General features: G+C 39.2%; 1 protein-coding gene across 1 annotated transcript in view; it reads right to left on the bottom strand.

Moving 5' to 3' along the window:
* The window catches only part of LOC124162310 (sodium- and chloride-dependent GABA transporter 1-like), a 58,095-nt gene extending 37,708 nt beyond the window's left edge, over positions 1-20,387 (bottom strand). Inside the window, exon 1 of the mRNA XM_046538802.1 lies at positions 19,575-20,387. Within this exon, the coding sequence (XP_046394758.1) occupies positions 19,575-19,802 (228 nt within the window). The 5' untranslated portion in view covers positions 19,803-20,387. The remainder of the gene's footprint in view (positions 1-19,574) is intronic.
* Between the last annotated feature and the right edge of the window lie 264 nt (positions 20,388-20,651).

The following is a 20,651-nucleotide window of genomic DNA, read 5'->3' as shown; positions in this document are numbered from 1 at the left end:
AAAAACGTCCTGTGAGCGCGTACACCAGCAAAAAGGCTTGCACCAAGAGGATTAATTGAATCCTTTGAGTTATGTTTTTCCTTCTAACGCGTCAAGAGGTGTGACTATCCCGCTGTATGCCCAACCACAGAAGTTGTATGACGTGACGTAAAAAACGGTAATGAGAAAACGAAGGAAAGGACGCGTTGGACACAACCAGAAGCACTACGGGCTTTGGGAACATGAGGTTCACCTACGAACTAACTTTGGTTACAGTCCGTGCAGCCGTAAGGAAATGCATGGCTGACTGACAAACAGATAAACTATTAAATAAATATATATTTATTGATGAATTATCATCATCCCTGGTCAACAATCCTAAGATTGGTTACACGTAGCTCTCCACTCAATACTCATATCAGCTAATCTATTCACATATGTATTTCTTCTCTTACAGATCCTTATTTGCCTGTTCCATACATTTTATTCAAGGTTTTTCTTTTCCGTTTTTGCCATCTACATTTCCCTCGACGATTGTATCCATCAGGGCATCGTGTCTCAAGATATCAGGTTGTTCCGTCTTCTTATTAAGGTTTTCATCAGGCTTCTCATCCCTCCTACTCTTTTTAGGACTTCCTGTCACTAACACGGTCGATTCGTTTGATCCTCATCATCCTTCTGTGGCATCACATTTCGAACGCCTCTTCCCTTGATTTCTCCGTTGCTGTCATTTTTCATGCCTCACTTCTGTAGAGAAGCATACTCCAAAAGTAAGTCCCGATAAATTGCTTCCTTACTTTTATGTTTAAATTTCCCGCTGTGAGTAGACCTTTCTTATGATGGAATGCTCTCTTCCCCTGGGGTATTCTGCTGATAATTTCTTTCTTGCTTCTCCCATTACTAGTTATTCCGCTCCCCAAATAACTAAATTCGTCCACCTCAACCAGTTTTTGTTTCCCTATTTTAATGTTAGACTTGACTTCTTCTCTTCTGCTGTTATAATCTAGAATAAAAGATAAAGAGACCCGTATATTTGTGTTTCTCAGTCTGCCAGCTATTCGATACGAAAAATTGACACCCCCAACCACTTCCAAATGAGCTGATGACGTAACGAACTGTTGTTGAGCAGGTTACCGATTCTCAGCCACTTATGTGGCTTTAGCATCTGCATCACGCTGTTGGTTGTTCTTTACACTGCTAGGAGTTATTTATTCGAATGAGGGGTTCTCCCTGAACGAGTAAGTGAATTGAAACTTTAATGGCGTCATCAACTCATGAAAATTGGTTGGCATCTTTCGCGATAATTTATTTTAAAATTTTGAGAGAAAAGCTGAAAAGAGATTTTTAAAAAGTAAGCCTTTTCCTTCCATCGGCCGAATTCTTTTCAAGACATGTTGTTTCGGGTCACGGCGAAGGACCCCAATACAATCAATAGGCTCAAAAAGGTTGGAAATCCTTCAGGACTGGATTATAAAACATTCCAGTGCCTTCAATTTGTGAAAGAATTCTAGTATCTAGCGTTTGAAATGCGCAGAAGATATCGCATTAAAAAGCAAATCGTCACTAATATTAGATATCAAAGCATTTTGCGTATGAAACGAGAGATTCAAAGCGATATGCGATTGGTAGAGAACGAACGGCTAATGGAACCCATTGAGGTACGCAATGGAGAATATCTCGCTCCTCGCCTGCGTAACATCCTTCCCTCTATCACTGTTTTCACCATCTCCTCCCGGCGAAATACTCTCTTTATCGATACCCTCGTAGTTTGTATAGTAGTTTTTCTACGTTTCATACAGGACACTATCCTAGCCTTTTCTTCACTCTCGAACACTATGACCCTCTCATAATGCCCTCTCGTTCACAAAAGCCTTCTTTACCAAGATGAATTTCATTCCCTAATATCCTTACGAACGTGTCCGCTATCATCTAATTTTATGGTTACAATGGTAAAGTTAGAGTTCATAAATATGTAATTAATTAAGAAATAAAACGCCCGAGGAAACATGGAGTAGCGTGTGTATGAAAAAATATAATTCCCGAAACTATGAACACTCTGACAATAAGAAAAAGCCGGGGAGTAGCCTTTAATAACCTTAGCGTCGTGCGCTATAATGATACATGATTGCAATGGAAGTATAAGAAGTGACTTGAGGCACCTCAGAAGAGGGTTTGAGAGATGCTACAGGTGGCGCTGTGGGGAACTTGAGAATGGATAGGGTGCTATAAGATGAGAAAATAACAAACAAGCTGAAGGAATGAAGTAAGAGATAGGAAGAACAAATACGATTGGATTATTAAACGGTACAAATTCAGGAAGTAAATTGGGGAGCTTAAGAAATCTAAACACGACCAACGTGTACCAAGGGATGCGAAAAAATAGATTTTCCAGGCGCATTTTGAGGTTACAATGAGTTGAATGCGAACCACTCTAATCTTAAAATATATATTCATGATAATGTTTTGTGGATTAGATAACTGGGTATTAACAATGTCTTAAAGGAATGAAAGACAAGTTATTTGCTTTTAAAACTCGGTGGCTATAAAATCTTAGCCTTGCCTAGGGATAGGGAAGCATGTTCCTTTACACTCAAAATTGCGACAAGATTATCTCTCTCACAGTCACAAAGAGAGGGCCCTTATTTTTAAATTATGTACGGCATGTAAAACTTACCGCACGTGAAAAATAATTAATTACAGCTAAACGTAGGCCCATTCAATGGAACCACAACCAATTCCGAGAAGCGTTCGGCATTCCGAAAGCCATAAGAGAAGTATGGCACTGAAAAGGCTTAGCAAGGCACGTGGTCTCCCTTTGTCAGTGGTCTTGCGGACGTCCTTGACTAGTCCTTTTTGCTGAAATGTTGTTTCACCGTATTTTATTCTCAGCGTAGGTCACCGGGGACAAGAGGTAAATTGGACACTGGCACCTACTCAAGAATTGCTACTCCAAAATTTACTACGAAAGCCTTTCGACTTTATCCAACAGAGCAGAGACAGAAGCAGCATGAGCTTTAACGGTAGGGTACACGAACTCTACAACTATGCTTGGCATGATAACCGTGCTTGGTCACTGCCACAAAATTGTCCACATTTAGCGCATTATTTCATTGCAAAACCATTAATTTGCTATTTCAGGAGAAAAATGTTCCAAAAAGAACGGTTTCCTAAAGCGATGAGAAAGTCAATGTAGCTTTTATAGTTAATTGGATTCAGGCTCCGCTTTGCAACTTTGGAATTCGTCCACGGGTAGGATTCAAGGAAGATTTTTTGTTCAATCGATCGTAATGAATATTTAAGAAATCAAAAATGATCAATACGATAAGAGTTATTTGCTCGACGAAAAATAAATTTTTCCCTAAAATATTTCTGGCTTGATGAATACTATACTCAGCAATACCGTGAATCTATTGAGTTTGCAACAACCCGTGGGAAATTACAGGGAAACTAGCTATTAACCAAGAGGCCCTTATAATTAAGGGTGGTAAAATCCTTTTCCTATATGCATGACACGCCTCAGAGCCTAGCGTCGATTTCCCTCCCAAGACTATGCTTTCGGCAGCTCTGAGTTCTCACGATATAAGGTTGAGATTACTCTACAGTAAAATGTGCTCAGATGTAATTACCGGTCATCATTGGTCCATGAAGCAGAGTTGACCGGAACTATTTCGGTTACTTCAGCATCAATCTGTGGTAGATAGAGTTATAGTAATTTGTAGAATTATTGATTTGCCTCATATTTCAGCTTGAACTTTGCTTCAGGCCGCGTGACCAGAAAATATATTTAAATGAATATACCAATTCCGATAAAGCGGTATGAGTGAAGTCGCGTAAAATTCCGGCATTTAAACAATAACGAGACTATTCTTATCGCGTGATCATTTTTAGATAATTTTATTTCATAGAGGTACGCCGAATTAAAATATTTATGTAATTTTTATCTAGAAAGGAAAAAACGCCGAATTTTTGCATTAGCATAAATTCATTGTTGTCATGAACAACTTAAATTATTGAAAAGTACAATCTATACAAAATCCATCGGCCTCATCGGTGGATGTTCCCTAGGACGTTATGCAATTCTCCACATTCGCTTTTTACAATATTTTTTCTCCGTTTGTTTGTGATACTCATTCTCGTCTTAATATTTTTTGAACTATAGGCTAAATGGGAAATAAACTTAGAGAGGTCGAATGACCTATGGAAATGAACAGAAGTAATTATAGGGTGACCAAAATAGCCCCGTAAAATGTATTCGAAATTGCCACGCGGGACATACTCAAATTAATTAATTAGTCACACATAGGTTGTAGTAGACCCTTTCCACTTTGATATTTTATTACTCACACACTTCAGAGCCGTAAATAAATTTAAGGTATAGATGCGATTTAAACTAAGAATGTCAAACCTTACTTCAATGGAAGAGATACTTACAAATTAGTATCTCATAATTGATTTGAGCACCTATTGCAACATTTTCTGAGAATTGCACCACAATAATTAACGCTGATAACTGCTGTTGAATTCGATTAGCACTCAATAAGGCATCACTGTTGCGAATGACCTAAACTGGAGCACGTGAAGCAGATCTGGATTTTTGCACCGAGCATATTTGTTAATTTGATCCACATAGCCCCGTGATCGAAAGAACTCCTTCCCTATAGGGAACGAATAGTCTTGTTTGCCTACATATTAATGGTCAATTAAGAGGGTTATTAAAAATTAAATGGCCTATAATTTTTGTTTCTTAAGTTGTTACTTTCCTATTTTGAAAATAACCTGCAGGAATATACCGGCCTTGTTAATCCTTCATCGGAAAGGCGAGCGAATGCCTATCTTCTTCGAGCGATGCTCTGACCACCTCAAGCGCAACGAAGGATTCTTTTTGCTATAGATTCAGCCCAGCGAATCGTTTATTGATGAATAAACTATTCGCTGGGCTGAATAAACTATTTATAGAATCTTTGACATCACCCACTAATTTCAGAGTTAAAGATGGCTTTTGTGAACTTTCATTTTCAATTTACGAAATATCCAAAAGCATTAGTATTATTTTCACCGAGATATAATTTCCATAACCATTTCCTGCATCCATGGATTATATACATTGCGATTACGAGTCAGAGTAAATGTATAAATTTAATGAGAGCACAGTAATTCATCAGAAAGACACGGGTTTATTCAAACCAAATTAAAAAAATCACAAAATTCAAAAGAATCATTTAAATGGATGGAATGAATCAAATGGGCAATAAGCTTAAGCTTCCGAATACCATTGGCATGCAGGTACATTATGATGTTATTACGGGGAAAATGTAAGATATATTGACGACGGTTCATATTCAGTGTCATAGACGCACACTTTTCAATGATTTGAAACCTCATTTTATATAGTTCCATTGACCCTACTTTTAACTGCTGATTGATTATACAGATCACGCATTTGATGATAAAGTAGGTACTGCAAACACTTGAAAGTTCGCTTGTCTATCTCATATATTCTTATCCATTTCGTCATGTTTCTCTGAATTCGCAAGCTGAGAAATATATCAAAAACCTTTGCCTGCTTGGCATACGTTATACAGCCTCGCTACAGCATCCTCTAACAATAACTGACGATAAAGGAAGTTGAGCATCTCTTCCTCCACCATCTTAAAGATTTCTTTTCACGCTGTCTGTTTGATGCGTGAGAATTTGGGAAGCATGAGTCGGGGAACAGACAGTCTTTAGTCAGGCAACCATATAAAAAAGAATAGCATGTTAAAAGCTCTATCGTTTCTTGCTCCCATGGCGAATCAGCTGAGATCAGATAAGACGACATGAGTCAGAGAGAGAGCGAACTTCTGGTCATCGATCGCCGAGTTATATCTTCACCAATATTTTCTGAAATTGTTCGCTAACGCCAAAGATAATCACGAAGCTATCGTGAATTACCTTAAGAATTTTCAGTTTATTAATTAATGGAAATTTATACCTCCGCTAGTAAAAAACTATCATGAATTCAATTCACTCACAAAAAACGAGGTAATACTTAAACTCAAGATTAACTTCCACTGGAATCAGAAAAAAATCCCACAACAATAGCAATTCTAATGATGTATTTTCCGTTATTGAAGGCAAAAGTAGTCTAGTCTTGATTTGAAATAATTAACTTTCTTAACCTATCATGGAAATGGTCCATTCTACTTTGCAGTGCAATATCAACTAAAAATTGATCAATTAAATCCGTTTTTTATATGGAAAAACTCGATTTTCAGTACAGTCAATTTTCTTAGACGTACGGTTCAGATTTAACGCAAGTTGCCTCCTTCATCTAATATTCTTCACCATATTTATATTGAATATCCATTTGTAGAAATTTAAATTATTTTCACTGATTTGAAGGCCTCTGGAAATTCGAAGCGGAAGGGTATCATAATTCAAACAAAACAGTAGATACTATCTCACCGGTTTGCACAAACGTAAAGTTCCAGCCGTCCTCAGCACCCTAAAATCAATCAAAGACGTCAGGTATCTGATGATAGCACCTTGATGAAATAGCCTTTCCACCTTGAATGCTTCAACCTGAAGGTCTGGATAGGCGAGGAAAGAGTTCACCCCAGACTAAGCCCCAGGCGAGTGATTTTACACATTAACCGTTGGGATGGGGGAGTTTAATTCCCAGGGGCACCTCTAATAGCCATAAAATTTGATAGGTGTGTTCAAAGTCTCCATTCGGATATCGAACTTTGCACCCTTCAGTCAGCAGCCAAACGATCTACACGCGAGGACACCATGCTCATTTACGTATTCCATGATAGTGCGTACATATCGAGGGATCATTCATTATCATTCCCATTAATTATCATCAATTCTCAACAATCCGTCGACTGGATTGAACCATTATTTTATGTCTTTCTCATGCAAACAAAAATAATCACTAGTGAGAATTAAATCCCGCGTAACATTTTTTTTGCCAACTAAAGAGGGCGAAGAAAAGAAAATAAATCGGAACCGGGAGATCAGGTATCTTTTTAAGGAGCCAGATATCATGACGGAAGCTAAAAGCAGAAGTCTGAAACGGACCGGCCATCAGAGAGGAAGAAATTAGCACATTTTACCATGCATGGGGAGGAAAGCTTAATGATAGACAACCACGATAGGTCAGGCTTATACTGCGATGGAATGAGCACGTAAATAAAGAATAAAGACCATTTCTTCACCTGGTATTTCCTTCTAAGATGAGAACAGCGTGGAAAATACGGAATACAAAATGCTATGGAGGCACTGCGTTGGTGAGGCCTGGCAGGACCGGAACTACGAGTATCTATTATCACGGGGGGCAAATATTACTTCACCGCCCCCTTCCCTGATCCCTCTTCCCTCCCCCACTCCCTACCCCATCACTAAAATATAATATAATATGTACCTCTGTAAGCTATTTATGAGATACCGTGGTAGAAATTACACACCGTATGTTTGCTAATTATATATATTACTAAAATAAGAATTTTTATTAATATCATTGTTTAAAATTTAATAATTATTGTTAAATAATTTAATTGTAAAAATTAAATGAATTTTTAATTTCGTCTTATAAATTAAAAAACTTTCAAATTTTGCCGCCCCACCTGAAATCTGCCACCCGGGGCACGTGCCTCTGCTTCCCCGACCTAGTTCTGGGCCTGAGGCCAAGTACCAACTAGCGAACTCATGGGTCTTATCGAGGACTCCTCTCTGGTCATATGCAAAGGCTGATCAAGGATTTTCTTTCTGAGGGGACGGGTCTGGGACTGTCTGGGGTGGCACAAGGGTGTGACAGGCAAACAGTCTCCTTATATTTGAGATTAAAAACAACATGCAACAATTTGTGAACGAAATATTCTCTTTATTTTAATATAAAAGTTATTAATATGAAATCAAATGATTAAGGCCTTGCAAATAACACAAAACAAAACGAAGGTAATGATAACCATATTAAAAATCTTGTCTATTTTTAAAGCCTCTGGGGAGGGGGGGGGGCACGTGCTCCATTCTCCCCCTTAAATCCGCCTGTTGTCATATGAGTAAGGAGTAAGTATTCTACCTGCTCGCTATTTATTGGCATCGCTCAATTCTGTGAGGCGATAACTGTAATCAAACTTAGGATTCATCGATGATTTCAAGCGACCAACTTAACCTCTTATTGAGATTCCGCGGTGGTGTCAAGGTGCGGCCGATCTGGCTGGGTGCCCTCCCAACAAGCCGCCTGCCATCATCACGCTTCACCAACGCTCGATGACCCACTTCCACGGCATAACTTGAATGCCGCTGGCATTAAAACAGATGCCAAGGAGCAAAAGAAAACATGGCCATTTCCGAAATTAAGACCGGAAGCAATCTCGCGTTTCAAGAGATTGGTAAACGGATTTCCTGCCATCGAGTGAGCGGATGGCTCATTAAATGATTTGTCGTTCGGTGTTCCTTAAGATTCGCCACAAATGAGCGGAAAAATGCAATCAATCAATATATGCAGCGTTTGGGGGAAACAGACCAGAACCTCGTGCGAGTGGAACCGAAGAAAATAGAACTTGGCTATTTCCACTTAAGGTTTTGACCATGGTTTCGTAACACTCCTACCCGCTACCATTACTTGTGCTAGTGAATTCATTGACGTAAAAAAGTAGAAAGTACCCGGGAAGAATTGAGATTGCACTTGATATTTCACCGATCTTCAAATTTTTCTTGCCGGGTTCAATCCGTTCACGCCATTATTAAGGGACTAAAAATATAATTTGAAGAAATGGCAAGAATAGGTATAAATGGAGCCATAGGAAATAAAGAGGGTTTGGGGTGGTAAATAGCCTAATTTTTGGTAAACAATCGAAGCCCGAGTGCAGCAAGTTTAAGGTTCATGCTCTGGAGAAATGGATTAGCGAATGTGGTAAAGGCAATTGGGAGAGGTAACAAAGCCATCTTGTAATCTCTGCATTAAGAGCCTTTTGAAGGACTGTATCTTATACATATTTATGCTAGACAAAAGACCTCTTCATCACAGCCGAAACGATAAATAATGAGCGATAACACACTCCATTCGTATCAACACTCGAGCCAACGAGATCGGATAGTAAAATAAACATATCTCCAACATTCCACACTGACCGCATCCACAAGTCAGTAATGACTGGTGATGCTTACTCAAGTGAAAGTTAGGGTGATTATTTTGGCTTTAAGCGGTGTTATTTATGACAATTAATAAAAAATAGTGAATGAAGAAGTTGAGGTCTAGCTCAAATTTCTTCTGGAAGGCAGCAAAAATGTGTAAAAATAAACACAATTGCGCTCAGTCTGGTGCTCATTTAATTAGCTCAATCGCATGTACTTTTAGGCCATTATTGACATCATCGGTACAGCTAAGAGGTCGAGTTCTCACAAATGGTATAATGAGGTTTTAAAAATGTTTATATCTTAATTTTCATTTGCTTGAAAACCTTTATCCCGATGTTATCTTATGCATCAGGAAAAAGTGGTATGTTGAGGCACCAAAATGGGCTATAAATATGTTTCAATATATACCCAGACCGTCAGAATATGTCCAATAATGCCGATTTACTGCCATTAAGTTGAGGATGATAGAAATCCGTGCCTTGGTGAAAAAGATGGGATTATTCGTCTTTCAATGAAGAATTATCAAAGTTCGTATTTAAAACCATTAGCCGGCCTCGGTGGAATCGAGGATAAGCCCTCGCCTGACCAGCCGAAGGTCGCAGGTTCTAGTCCCGCCTGGATATCCAGGGCATGGGAGGTTACATAGGAAATTAGTTTACTTGTCTATAAATAAATTATGCTGAATTGCTTGTAATAGGGGGCTCCTGTAAGCAATAAATAAATTAGTAATATTATTATTCAACCTCTTCGCATTCGCGACTTTAGCATGCACTAATTCGACACATCTATCTGGCAATGAACGTCTTTCCAGTAATGTCCGAGACTTTCGATTTGGTCTTTCGCGGCGAGCCATTGCACTTTCACAAGGAGGACAAGGAATGCACCCACGCACTCAACGACGGCGTAAACGGTGACTCCATGGTCACGATTCTTCGGGCCACGAGCGCTTTCTCACCATTTTCACCCTCGAACGCTTTACAGCTGGCGGCGTCACTGATCCATCAGGGGGAAACGATCTCTTGTGGCCAAGAAGATGGACGAAAGTAAATGCTTGGACCATGCCTCCTGCTGAATACGAAATACCAACTTTGGCTGACATTCCGTCTTTTCGCGTGAGTCAGTGACACTTTCCCAGATACTCTTCCTGTTCACTGAAGTATGAAAGAAGCAGAGGTTTCCGAAGAATTTATTGACGTTCCATGGGCGTAGCCAGCGGGGGGCAGTTCCCCTAAACGACGTTCAACTAAATTTAATATACGATGTGGGACTAGACGTGAGCGACAGCATAAATCACATGGCACAGCGTCCGGGGGAATGTTTTGCTTCGTGCGGCGAGTGCCGGCGAAACAAAATGGTTAAGATCGAAGTTGAAAAATCGAGTTTGGATCGAAATTCTAAGATCATGGCTCGATCTCGATTTCCTCGATCAGTGAATATTAAAACTCGATTTTTATCGAAATTGATTTTTTCCATCACTATACAGAAGGCCTCTACATAGCCTAATCGACATATAAGGAGCAGTAACGCACTCAATTCGCATCCAAACCCGAGCCAACGAGATGGGAAGGTACAATAAACCTATCTCTAACATTCCATACGGAATCCATCCACCAGTATCAATAATGTCTTGTGATGCACAAGAGGTGGGTTTAATTTCGGCGTTAAGTGGCGTTATTTTTGTCAATTATTGTTTTTATTATTATTTTGAATGTCATTTGAATCTCTGCGGCGTGAATTAGTCACGAGTGATTAAAAACTGAGTCAAAAGAATAACGCATAGCATATATAGGATTAATTATCGAGTCTGATTCATACGATAGAGTATGTTCTGGAGTTTCACTATCTTATCTTCATCAGACACGGCGTCGGCGTGGCGCTGCGGCGTGAACTAGTTTTCGGTGTCGCCGGCGCCCTCCTCTACCCGGGACTATGATCCTTTTCAAATGTCTTTGCGATTGCCAGCCGTGCAAACTGGAATGCGACATCGGGGCAGTAGGTGGGACCTAAAGCACTATATGCAGCCTCATTTCGGGGAAGAAAGAGCGGGATTTAAAGATAAAATACTGGCCTATTTGAACAATTAACAACAATTTTGCTCTATAAATTGTTTTATTCCTAGCTAACTTATAATTTACACTACTATCGGCGCCGAAAAGGTGGAACACTGAACTTTGAGCATTTGTATGAAATTCTGTCGAAGCTCAATGGGATTGGGTGATATATCGCTATACCCAATGGTTATTCAACGAAAACAACGAACCATCAAAATATTGTTTTAACGTAAAGGTTTACCTTCTACGGTCGAAAGACTGAAGAAGAACACGCGAAAAACTATGAGAACGGCGAAACGGTCGTCTTATTCATCTCGCCTCTGGAAAAATATTTGATAAGTGAATTTCATTGTATTTTTTGTAAATAGAACGACATCTTCGCATTACATATAGCTTTTTAAAATTACATTCTACCTATTCTTTGATCTTCTAAATGGCCGAAAGACAGACTTCATTTTCCGAGGTGTAAAAAATAAAATGAATATCGCAGTGAAGTATGCTCTATAAAAAAAATATTTCTAACATTTTCATTTAAGGAAAATGTTGATATTGTTCCTCTACCTTAAAATAAACCAAAAAGACGAAAATCGTCGTTTTGGCAGAGTGCATTTCCGCGGGGAATCTACCTTTCGGCCACTAAAAAAAATCAAAGAATGGGTAACATTTAATTTTAAAAAGCTATTTGCAAAGTGAAGATGTCGTTCTATTTACAAAAAAATACAATAATATGCACTAAAAATATTTTGCCCGCGGCGAGATGAATGAGACGACCATTTCGCTGTTCTCATAGTTTTTCGCGTGTTTTTCTTCAGCTTTTCGACCGTAGAAGCTAAACCTTTACGTTTGAATCACAGCTATCTTCAATGATACATAGGCTTGTCAAAAATGGCCCGGAAATCTAAGAATGGGGAACACTTTTAAAGTCAAAATTCGCTGGAATGAAAATCGGAACTGCTCATTTACTAAAAATATGACCAAAAATGATTTTCTCCACAGGCGTGATGAAAAGTCCCAGTATCCAAGTATAAGGTGGACTGTAATCATTTGTCTTTATGTATTCATATGCATAAACTTTATATAATGTATAAATATGAACTTCGTACTATATATATAGTAAAATGAACATCCTCCCCCCCGCATATACACTCTTTTCCCCGTACATCCTCATCCACGTATCTGACGGCACTGCATCGCTTCACTAATTCATAATATTCTGATAGACAATCTTTCACGCTTGCCAATGACGATCTGATCGTATGTATTGTTTACAACTGGTACACAACAAACTCCGAGTACCACAAGAAATCAACCTTGTGACTATATTGTAACAATCTAAGGTAGCCAAAAAGGTGTTTACAACCACATATTTCGGCGGCTTGAGTGTACCTATGCCTTTTTTATTGAAATTTTGAGTGTTGTGCAATTGTGTGAGATTAAAATTCAATTTCTTGGGCCAGAATAATGATTTTCCTCTCCCAAAAGAGGGGACTAATCCTGACCAAAAAGGTCATTAACAAATCCTTGTAAAATATGCAATTCTGGACGAATGCACTTTTCAATCATAGGTCTAGTTTATCTTTTTCTTCCAGTATGGAAGCGTGAATGGTGCGGTAACTCAATCTGGCAATTTATTTGCTTTCCTTGAGCACAAAAGAGGTCATAATCTTTCTTCATGTCTCCATAGGTTTTTAATTTTGAAGTTGAGTAATTATTTCTTTTAGATATCTCATTGGTGATTTCAAGATCATCCTTGAGAGTCCTTATTCTCTTGAGACACACAAAACAAGTGGGACAAGGATACATGGATGAGACAGACTGTTGAAAATTGACTATTAATTTTCTGTCAGAATATTATGAATTAGTGAAGCGATGCAGTGCCGTCAAATACGTAGGTGAGGGTGTACGGGGAAAAGAGTGTATGCGGGGGGAGGATGTTCATTTTACTATATATATAGTACGAAGTTCATATTTATACACTATATAAAGTTTATGCATATGAATACATAAAGACAAATGATTACAGTTCACCTTATACTTGGATACTGGGTCTTTTCATCACGCCTGTGGAGAAAATCATTTTTGGTCATATTTTCCGTAAATGAGCAGTTCCGATTTTCATTCCAGCGAATTTTGACTCCAAAAGTGTTCCAAAATACCTAGATTCTTAGATTTCCGGGCCATTTTTGACAACCCTATGCATCATTGAGGACGGCTGTGACAAGGACTTCAAGCACCCCCCGAAATTTGTTCAGCTCTTACAAACAATTGTTTGTGAGCAACTAAACGTAAAATTACTTAGCAAATGTTTATTTGTGCATTCAATAAAAGCTTTAGTTTTTCACGTAATTTTCAACAACTTTTCTTGAATCACTAAAGAAAAAGGTCTATGTGCCACGGAATATCTTCATTTTCAGCATTAAATGGAATAGTTGAATATATATACGATATTTGAATATGGAAAGTAGTCACTCATTTTGTCCTGTTAGAGACTGTAAGAGCTGACTTTCGACAACACAATTATCCTGAAAATTGCACAGGCATTTGTTTACTCTAAAGTTGATTCACCATCAAACGTTTGAATGAATCCCGTATTTAACAGAAGACATACTTTCAACAGGGTTCCCACTCCAACTACATTATAAAATTCGCTGTTTTTTCCAGGTTTTCACGGTCTAAATGTCATGAAATTCACGGTCTCTAGATTAGGCAGAAATATTGATCACGTAATAATCATCGGCCGCACTTAACTAAAAATGTAACAAACGCAACAGATGCCTTGAACGCAAACGTAGCAATGAAAAGTGCTATCTCTCATGACTTCACCTATCGTTAGCAAAATTCAAGTCCGGCTAGAGGGTGGGAGTGGAAAAAATGAGAGAGCAGGGTGGCAGGCAAGTGAAGAAGTGCCCGAGTTTTTGTCAGGGTTATTAATGTCTTCCAATCACAGGCTTAAGGTCAATGTGCTGTCATGGCACACGGACCAATTAATAATTGCGCTTGAATACACATGTGCAGATAAATGCATGGACAGTATCTGCACGTGACTCGGCCTTGAAATATGATCGAAATATTGATTTTTCTTTTAATCTGTCTATCGCAGGTCTACAAACAAGTTTGAGAGATTTCTAAGGTTTTATGACTAAATTCACTGCTATTTCCAGTTTTTTTTTCACGATAGACGAAATTTAAGGCTTATTCACGGTTGAGTGGAAACCCTGTTTCAACCCCTGCATTTACATTATGGGCGCTATGAGGGGGAATTACTGCCACCACAGAATGAAGTGATAACCGCCTCACCTAAAACCGCTGATCGTTTCAATTGGAGGTGAATTATTTTTTTATCCCTTCTCGGAATGCCTCCAGGTCCCGGTCACGCGGTGGTTTTTGTGGGATCGCGTGCCGAGTCGCTCATCCAGGAAACAATCGGAGGAATCAAAGCGACCCACTAGCGCCAAACGTGATATGGGTGCAATAACTATGATCCACACTAACGGCGAGAATTTGGAACAACGTGTGTAAGGTGCACGGATGTCCCAAGGTGCAGTGGATTATTTTGAGGGAATACAACGACCATGGTTACAATTCTAAAGAGGACGTAATAGCAGAGAGCTTCAAATTTATTTGAGAGTACGTATTATCAGTGGCGTATCCAGGATAGGGAAGGGGGGGGGGGGGGCGATAACCATTTGGGCAGTTGAATGTGGAGTGAATTTTGACTACCTTTTCTGCGTCGTCCAGCCCCGCTTCGAGGCCCCTAACATTAGCTGCATGTACGATGCGTCACGGCCTACTCTTCCTCCTTTTCAAGGGAAAATTCCTCGTACGTTCCGCAGAGCTGAGCGAAGGCAGAACAAACTCAGAAGTTTTCAATCGGGCGTTTGTGTATGTATTTCATCAGAAACATTGAAATGATCGAGGTAGCAAATTGTTACGCTTGTCCTTAAAGTTTCCGACAAAATGTGCACTACGCATAAAGTTTTGAAAAATATTTCATCATTACCTTGGAAGTAATTTTATTTCAAAGTCATCGAAATTTTCGACTGTTGGCGTTTTCTGCTGTTTACGTAGTCCCTACTTCCAGCTTGTGATATCTTTTAACACTTAGAATAGGTTTAGGAATTAGGGTAAAGCTCAATTATGCGTGGGAATTTCGCGTCATATTTGAGGTTGTAAGAGAGTTATGTTGATTTGCATACTGTTTTATAAAATCCACTATTCTGGTTTAGATTTCTGTCGTCATAAGTTCAAAATACTACGTTACAAACCAAAATGTTGCAAATGAAAATGAGTTTCTCATCACCTTTACTTATAAATGAAAACATTATATTCTTGCAATTTCATGAATGACCATTAATTGCGACACCTTCATTTTCTGGCCAAATTTCAAATATTATCTATTCAATGAAGAGGAGCAATAGATGTTTTTTACTAAAGTTATTATACTGTGAGGTCGAATCTTTTGATTTGCGATTGTCTTAGCAAAAATATATTCCCACTAATCCGCCGAATGTTTAATAAAAATTTTCCTCAAGTACAGCAGACTATTTTCTTTTCGCATTCTTAAGAGGGATTTACCTCAGTGATTGTTGCGTCACTGAAAAATTGCGTCACTGTTGCGTACTTCAATATGGAATGGTAAAGCAGCGTACATAAATAAAATAAAAGATAATGACTGTAGTTGTGGGCAATGAATACTTTGTGGAAAACGATTCGGGCACAAAAAGGAGAAAAAAGGTCAATGACTGCATAAAGCATATGACCTTTGGAGAAGAGTGGAATTACGCAGGAATTGAAAAAGAAAGCTAGCATGAAAGATCGGATTTGATAAAAAAAATATTCCGCATGAATAAGACGAAATAGATTCAAGTATCAATAGATTGGTTAGGCCTGAATTTCACGAGGAAAAGTATATCAGTCCATAAGATCTATGAACGTTTAGCTTGGGATATATTAGTTATAATTCGATTATCACGGAAAATTTTCTAGAAAAAGCCGTTCTCTCCTATTTACTCGAAAATAGAGTCGATTTCCACTAAGTTCCTTTCCACCCATTCAAATTTCTGTAACCTTTCCAGTTTTATAAATAACTTGGCAATAGATGAAAATCACAACAAATACTTTTCTGGTTCTCATTTTATGTCAGTTTATGAAATTAAAAAGCATTTATAGCTGAATTCAGATACTTCTATTTTATTAAAGGTGTAATTTTTAATGTAAGTTCTTAATCTAATATGTAGGGATCTTCTATGTGATTAAAAATCAAGTGCCAAAGAAATTATGAAGCTCAAAAAAGTATATTAACACATCTCATTTCACCATGAGAGGAATCGGTTAGTGACCAAATTGATCAATTGCTTCGGATAACTCCATGATAAAACAATAAAAAGTTATGGTACCTTTTCGCACGATTTATTCAATGCGACCGGTTTCCTCGCAGAGGCGACATCATCAGGTACAGAAATCGTTATATTAACAGTTATTTTGTTGTTGTTTATCCGGTTTCTGACAACAAAACAACAAAACAAAAACAAAATAACTGTTAATATAACGATTTCTGTACCTGATGATTAGCCTTTGCGACGACACCGGTCGTATTGAATAAATCGTGTTAAAAGGTACCATAACTTTTCATTGTTCAGAATGGATTTTCACAATGTAAAGCCGGAAACAATCGAGTCCATGATAAAAATTATTAAAGCATGCGTTTTAGAAAATATTATTAGGCTTAAATTGGATATTATATTATCCGTAACCTAAATCAATTCGGCTTCGAATTTCTTTTCAATTGCGGCATATTAAGTTATTCCGATGGAATCCTCGGGAAACAATAGTTGGACACGGAATATTGAGCAAAACATTGCATTACTGAATTGAAAACAGACAACCAATTTCTCGGAGGCTTCAAGGACGCTCAAAAATATTCTTTCATTCTGCTTTGAGGAACTCCGCCACATTTTTTCCGCCACTGTACCTTCCTAGGAATAACTATGCCCAAAATGAAAATTGGATACGAGGATGAGAAAAGTATTATCAACCAAGGAGCTAGCATGGAGAGATACATTTCGCCAATCTTAAATATAAATTGCTAATGATGATGGACTACAAATGACGCTTTTTATGACCCAAAGCTGACGTTCGATCACCATCAGGGGTGCCGACTTACAAAAAAATATTGGGGGGGCCCAAACCGAGGACCTTGCCCCGGTAAATTTTATAAGTAGTGAATTTTAAGTTTTTTAAGCATTTTAGAAGAGTCATATGATCAGCATTAGAACCCTGATCACTCGAATCTCGATATCTGGACACTCCGCGGAAAATTGACTAGCCTGACACATTTTTTCCTCACATCTGTTACAAATTTTTGGGGGGGCTCGGGCCCCCTCAGGCCCCATGGAGTCGGCGCCACTGAATTCACCATAAACAAGATGATAAAGAGGAGGAGACAAGGCTATGAGGCGCAACGATACTACATACAAGAGCTGAGGGACGGATTGCTGGGTGCAAAATAATATTTCTCTAATGAATCCTAAGGAGAGTTGATTCACGTCGATCGTTTGACAAGATTAACCGGTTTATGCTGAAACCTCTGGTGGAATCGACCTCAGGAAGAATGAGCACTTTTCAGCATCTATCGCTCATGCTGACAATTAGCTTAATATCATTTGATCAGTGGACGACTATTACAGTCGCATCAATCATTTAAAAAGAAGTCACAAGTTACTGGACTTCGAGAAGACTAAGGGGTGCCAGAGATGCAGTGGCGGATTAACATCTTTCATGCTCACCATGTTTAGAAAGACAGCTGTCCGTGACTGAAAGTTTGTAAAAATTTAATATTTTTCAATTTGATTAAAAGAAATGGAACATATGATAATTGATGCTGGAACCATGTTGTCGTTTTTTTTTTTAATGATCCAATTATTTCATATTTGAAATTATATTATTGCATGTATCCTGCCTAATTTGTGATACTTTCCCGCAATACACGTCTTAATACATCCGCTACATTTTCGCTCTTCATCAGTAATTTGGAGGAAACCCAATCAAGCCTCTTCATTTTGTGAAAAATAACTCAAAGCAACATCTTGATACAGCCAAAATGACTTTGTTAGCTAGGGAATAATATTAATATAAACCATTTTTTTTTTGTTGCACTAAGGTAAATATTACGAGCTTTACTGTTATTTTTACGATGGTGTCGTTCCCTATTTTGGATAATACCTACCCTCTCATTAACTAGCGGCCGCCATGCCATAGATGTTACGTCATGAGTATGTAATGTGGTAAGGGGGGAGTCGACCCGTAATTTACTGAAAAATTGAGAAGTTAGTAACTTTTAAGTTGGGTTTCCAACATAAAATTTTATTTCACCAAATTTAAAAACAACGTTGAAAATATTTCATAAATATCTAAAAGACTCTTATCTACCCTTATCAGACCTTGAATGCATTATTGGTGCAAGGAATTGCATACTACCAAGGCGCTGTGTAAAGTAATTAACCCTTAATAAACTAACAAACCACCAAATAATAACCTAAATCTGCTCCTGATGCGATTTGCGAAAACAGAAGATTTGGAGAACATATGGAAGCAGTAAGTGGAAGGATAGTGCCACTACATTTGACCTAAATGACCGGCGCAAGTCCAGTTACGCAGTCAGGAGCAATTTCAATATTATAGCTAAATGCATTTATGCACGCTGATTGTGTTTTTCCTCAAATCCATCACGATTGTTCCCTATAAATTTTAACCCTGAGATTAGCTTGACTAGGATATGCTCGCTAGGATGCGCTCAACCCAAACCGTGAAGAGCCAATAAGAAAAATATAAATACTTACTATCCTTAAATCCTTAAAAACGGGCATATGCGCGGATAGATACTATGCCTCGTCGTCCCAAAAAATTGGATTTCATTCATTTCCCACTGAAAGTATTAATAATACCCCACCAGTTTCCACGATACTGTGTACTAATCAATGGTACAAACGATGTAAAATCGTCGTGGTAGAGTCGAAACTGGAAGCTGTAGGGTTTAAATCAATAAATTTTGAGGAAAATTATTGAACGATTCAATCTTCCAGCATTGCAAGACCACTAGTCATGGCACAGTTCAAAATGTTGGAGTGACAAGGTGAAATTTTCAAAATGAATAATTATTTAATTCATTAATAAATTGATTTGACTACGGTTTCAATGCTGCTACATCCTGAATATAATGAATTAACATTAAAACCAGTGTCGAATTAATATTAATTTTTGTGTAAAATTTTAATTTTTAATTCCAATATTGGGATGTAAGGTTACTATGAAGCATCTAAACAAGCCTATCCAGTACAAATGTCAACCTTGCCTTTCCGAGTTGCATCTAAGGCCTTGCTAGAACCAACGGTTTTTTAAATTATTAAAAGTAATTCAACCGACCTCTGCATGGTAGTCGATCCCCGGCTTGGGTGGGAGCGTGCTGATAATCCTGGGCGACGTGCTGTAATTGCCGCAGCCTCCCAATGTGCCAGTGTTGTTGTTGTTGTTATTGCCGGAAGCGATTAACTGCGGCCTGCCGTTGCGATCCATGGTGCAGCAGGGCGGAGGCGGCAGCGTGCCTTCCGCACTGACCCTCACGGTCTGCCTCGACGACGCGTCCTTAGCCATTGGTTAGACTCCTCTCTCGTTCGGGAGCACCTATAACACTCGACCACTCTCGTCAACACCAGCGAGTGGACTACTGATGCAGCGTGGTGGCTTCGTCTACTGGCTCATTGACCCCGAAACGGAGATCCAGCAAGAGAGAGAGCCAGGAAGAAGGAAAAGGGGTGAAGCTCTTGTTGTGCCTGCGTATCCTCCTCCTCACTACCCCAAGAGGACTTCCACAACAACCAGATCTTCACACTCTCCCCCACCCTACCCTCTCCTTGCAGGACTCCTTGGCCTCCCCCTCCGCAGATGACTGACTGACTGGCTTACTCCCGAAGACCCGCAGCGAATACAAGAGTCGTCAACCGACTTTCCCTTCGCGGAGTTCCCCCCGCCCCCAAGGAAAAAGGCTGCCTCCTCCGATCCTCGCGAGAGAACTTTCTTCCTCGACCAGTCGGCGAAGGTCGGAGTTGTGAGGTTTGGCAGGTAGGGGAGGTGGAAGAGAGTTGGAGAGAGAGGGGTGTAAGCAGGCGGTCTTTTTTAACGGGGAAGATGACGATCCAACCGGCTGACGGTGGAGAGGAAACGGGGCCAAACTCTCTGAGCGGGTGCATTGCCGGCAGGAGAAGGTGTTTCACCGGGAAGGACCCCGTTTGATTTTATTCAGCTCTTCTCCACCACACTCTATGGCTAGGGCAGGGCCGAAACTATGACGTTTGTTAGGGGGGCAAAGATCAGTCGGCCCTCCCTCCCCATGATCCCTCGCCCTCCCAACCTCCCTCACCTCGAAAATGCAATATATCTGTACGCAAAATTTTTGGATGCGGCAGTTGAAATTACACACCGTATGCTTGCTATTAAGAAGTT

The sequence above is a fragment of the Ischnura elegans genome, chromosome 7, assembly GCF_921293095.1.
Source record: "Ischnura elegans chromosome 7, ioIscEleg1.1, whole genome shotgun sequence".
Taxonomy (NCBI): Eukaryota; Metazoa; Arthropoda; class Insecta; order Odonata; family Coenagrionidae; genus Ischnura; species Ischnura elegans.
The sequence above is the reverse complement of the archived record's forward strand: the minus strand, read 5'-3'. Positions and strand labels throughout refer to the sequence as shown.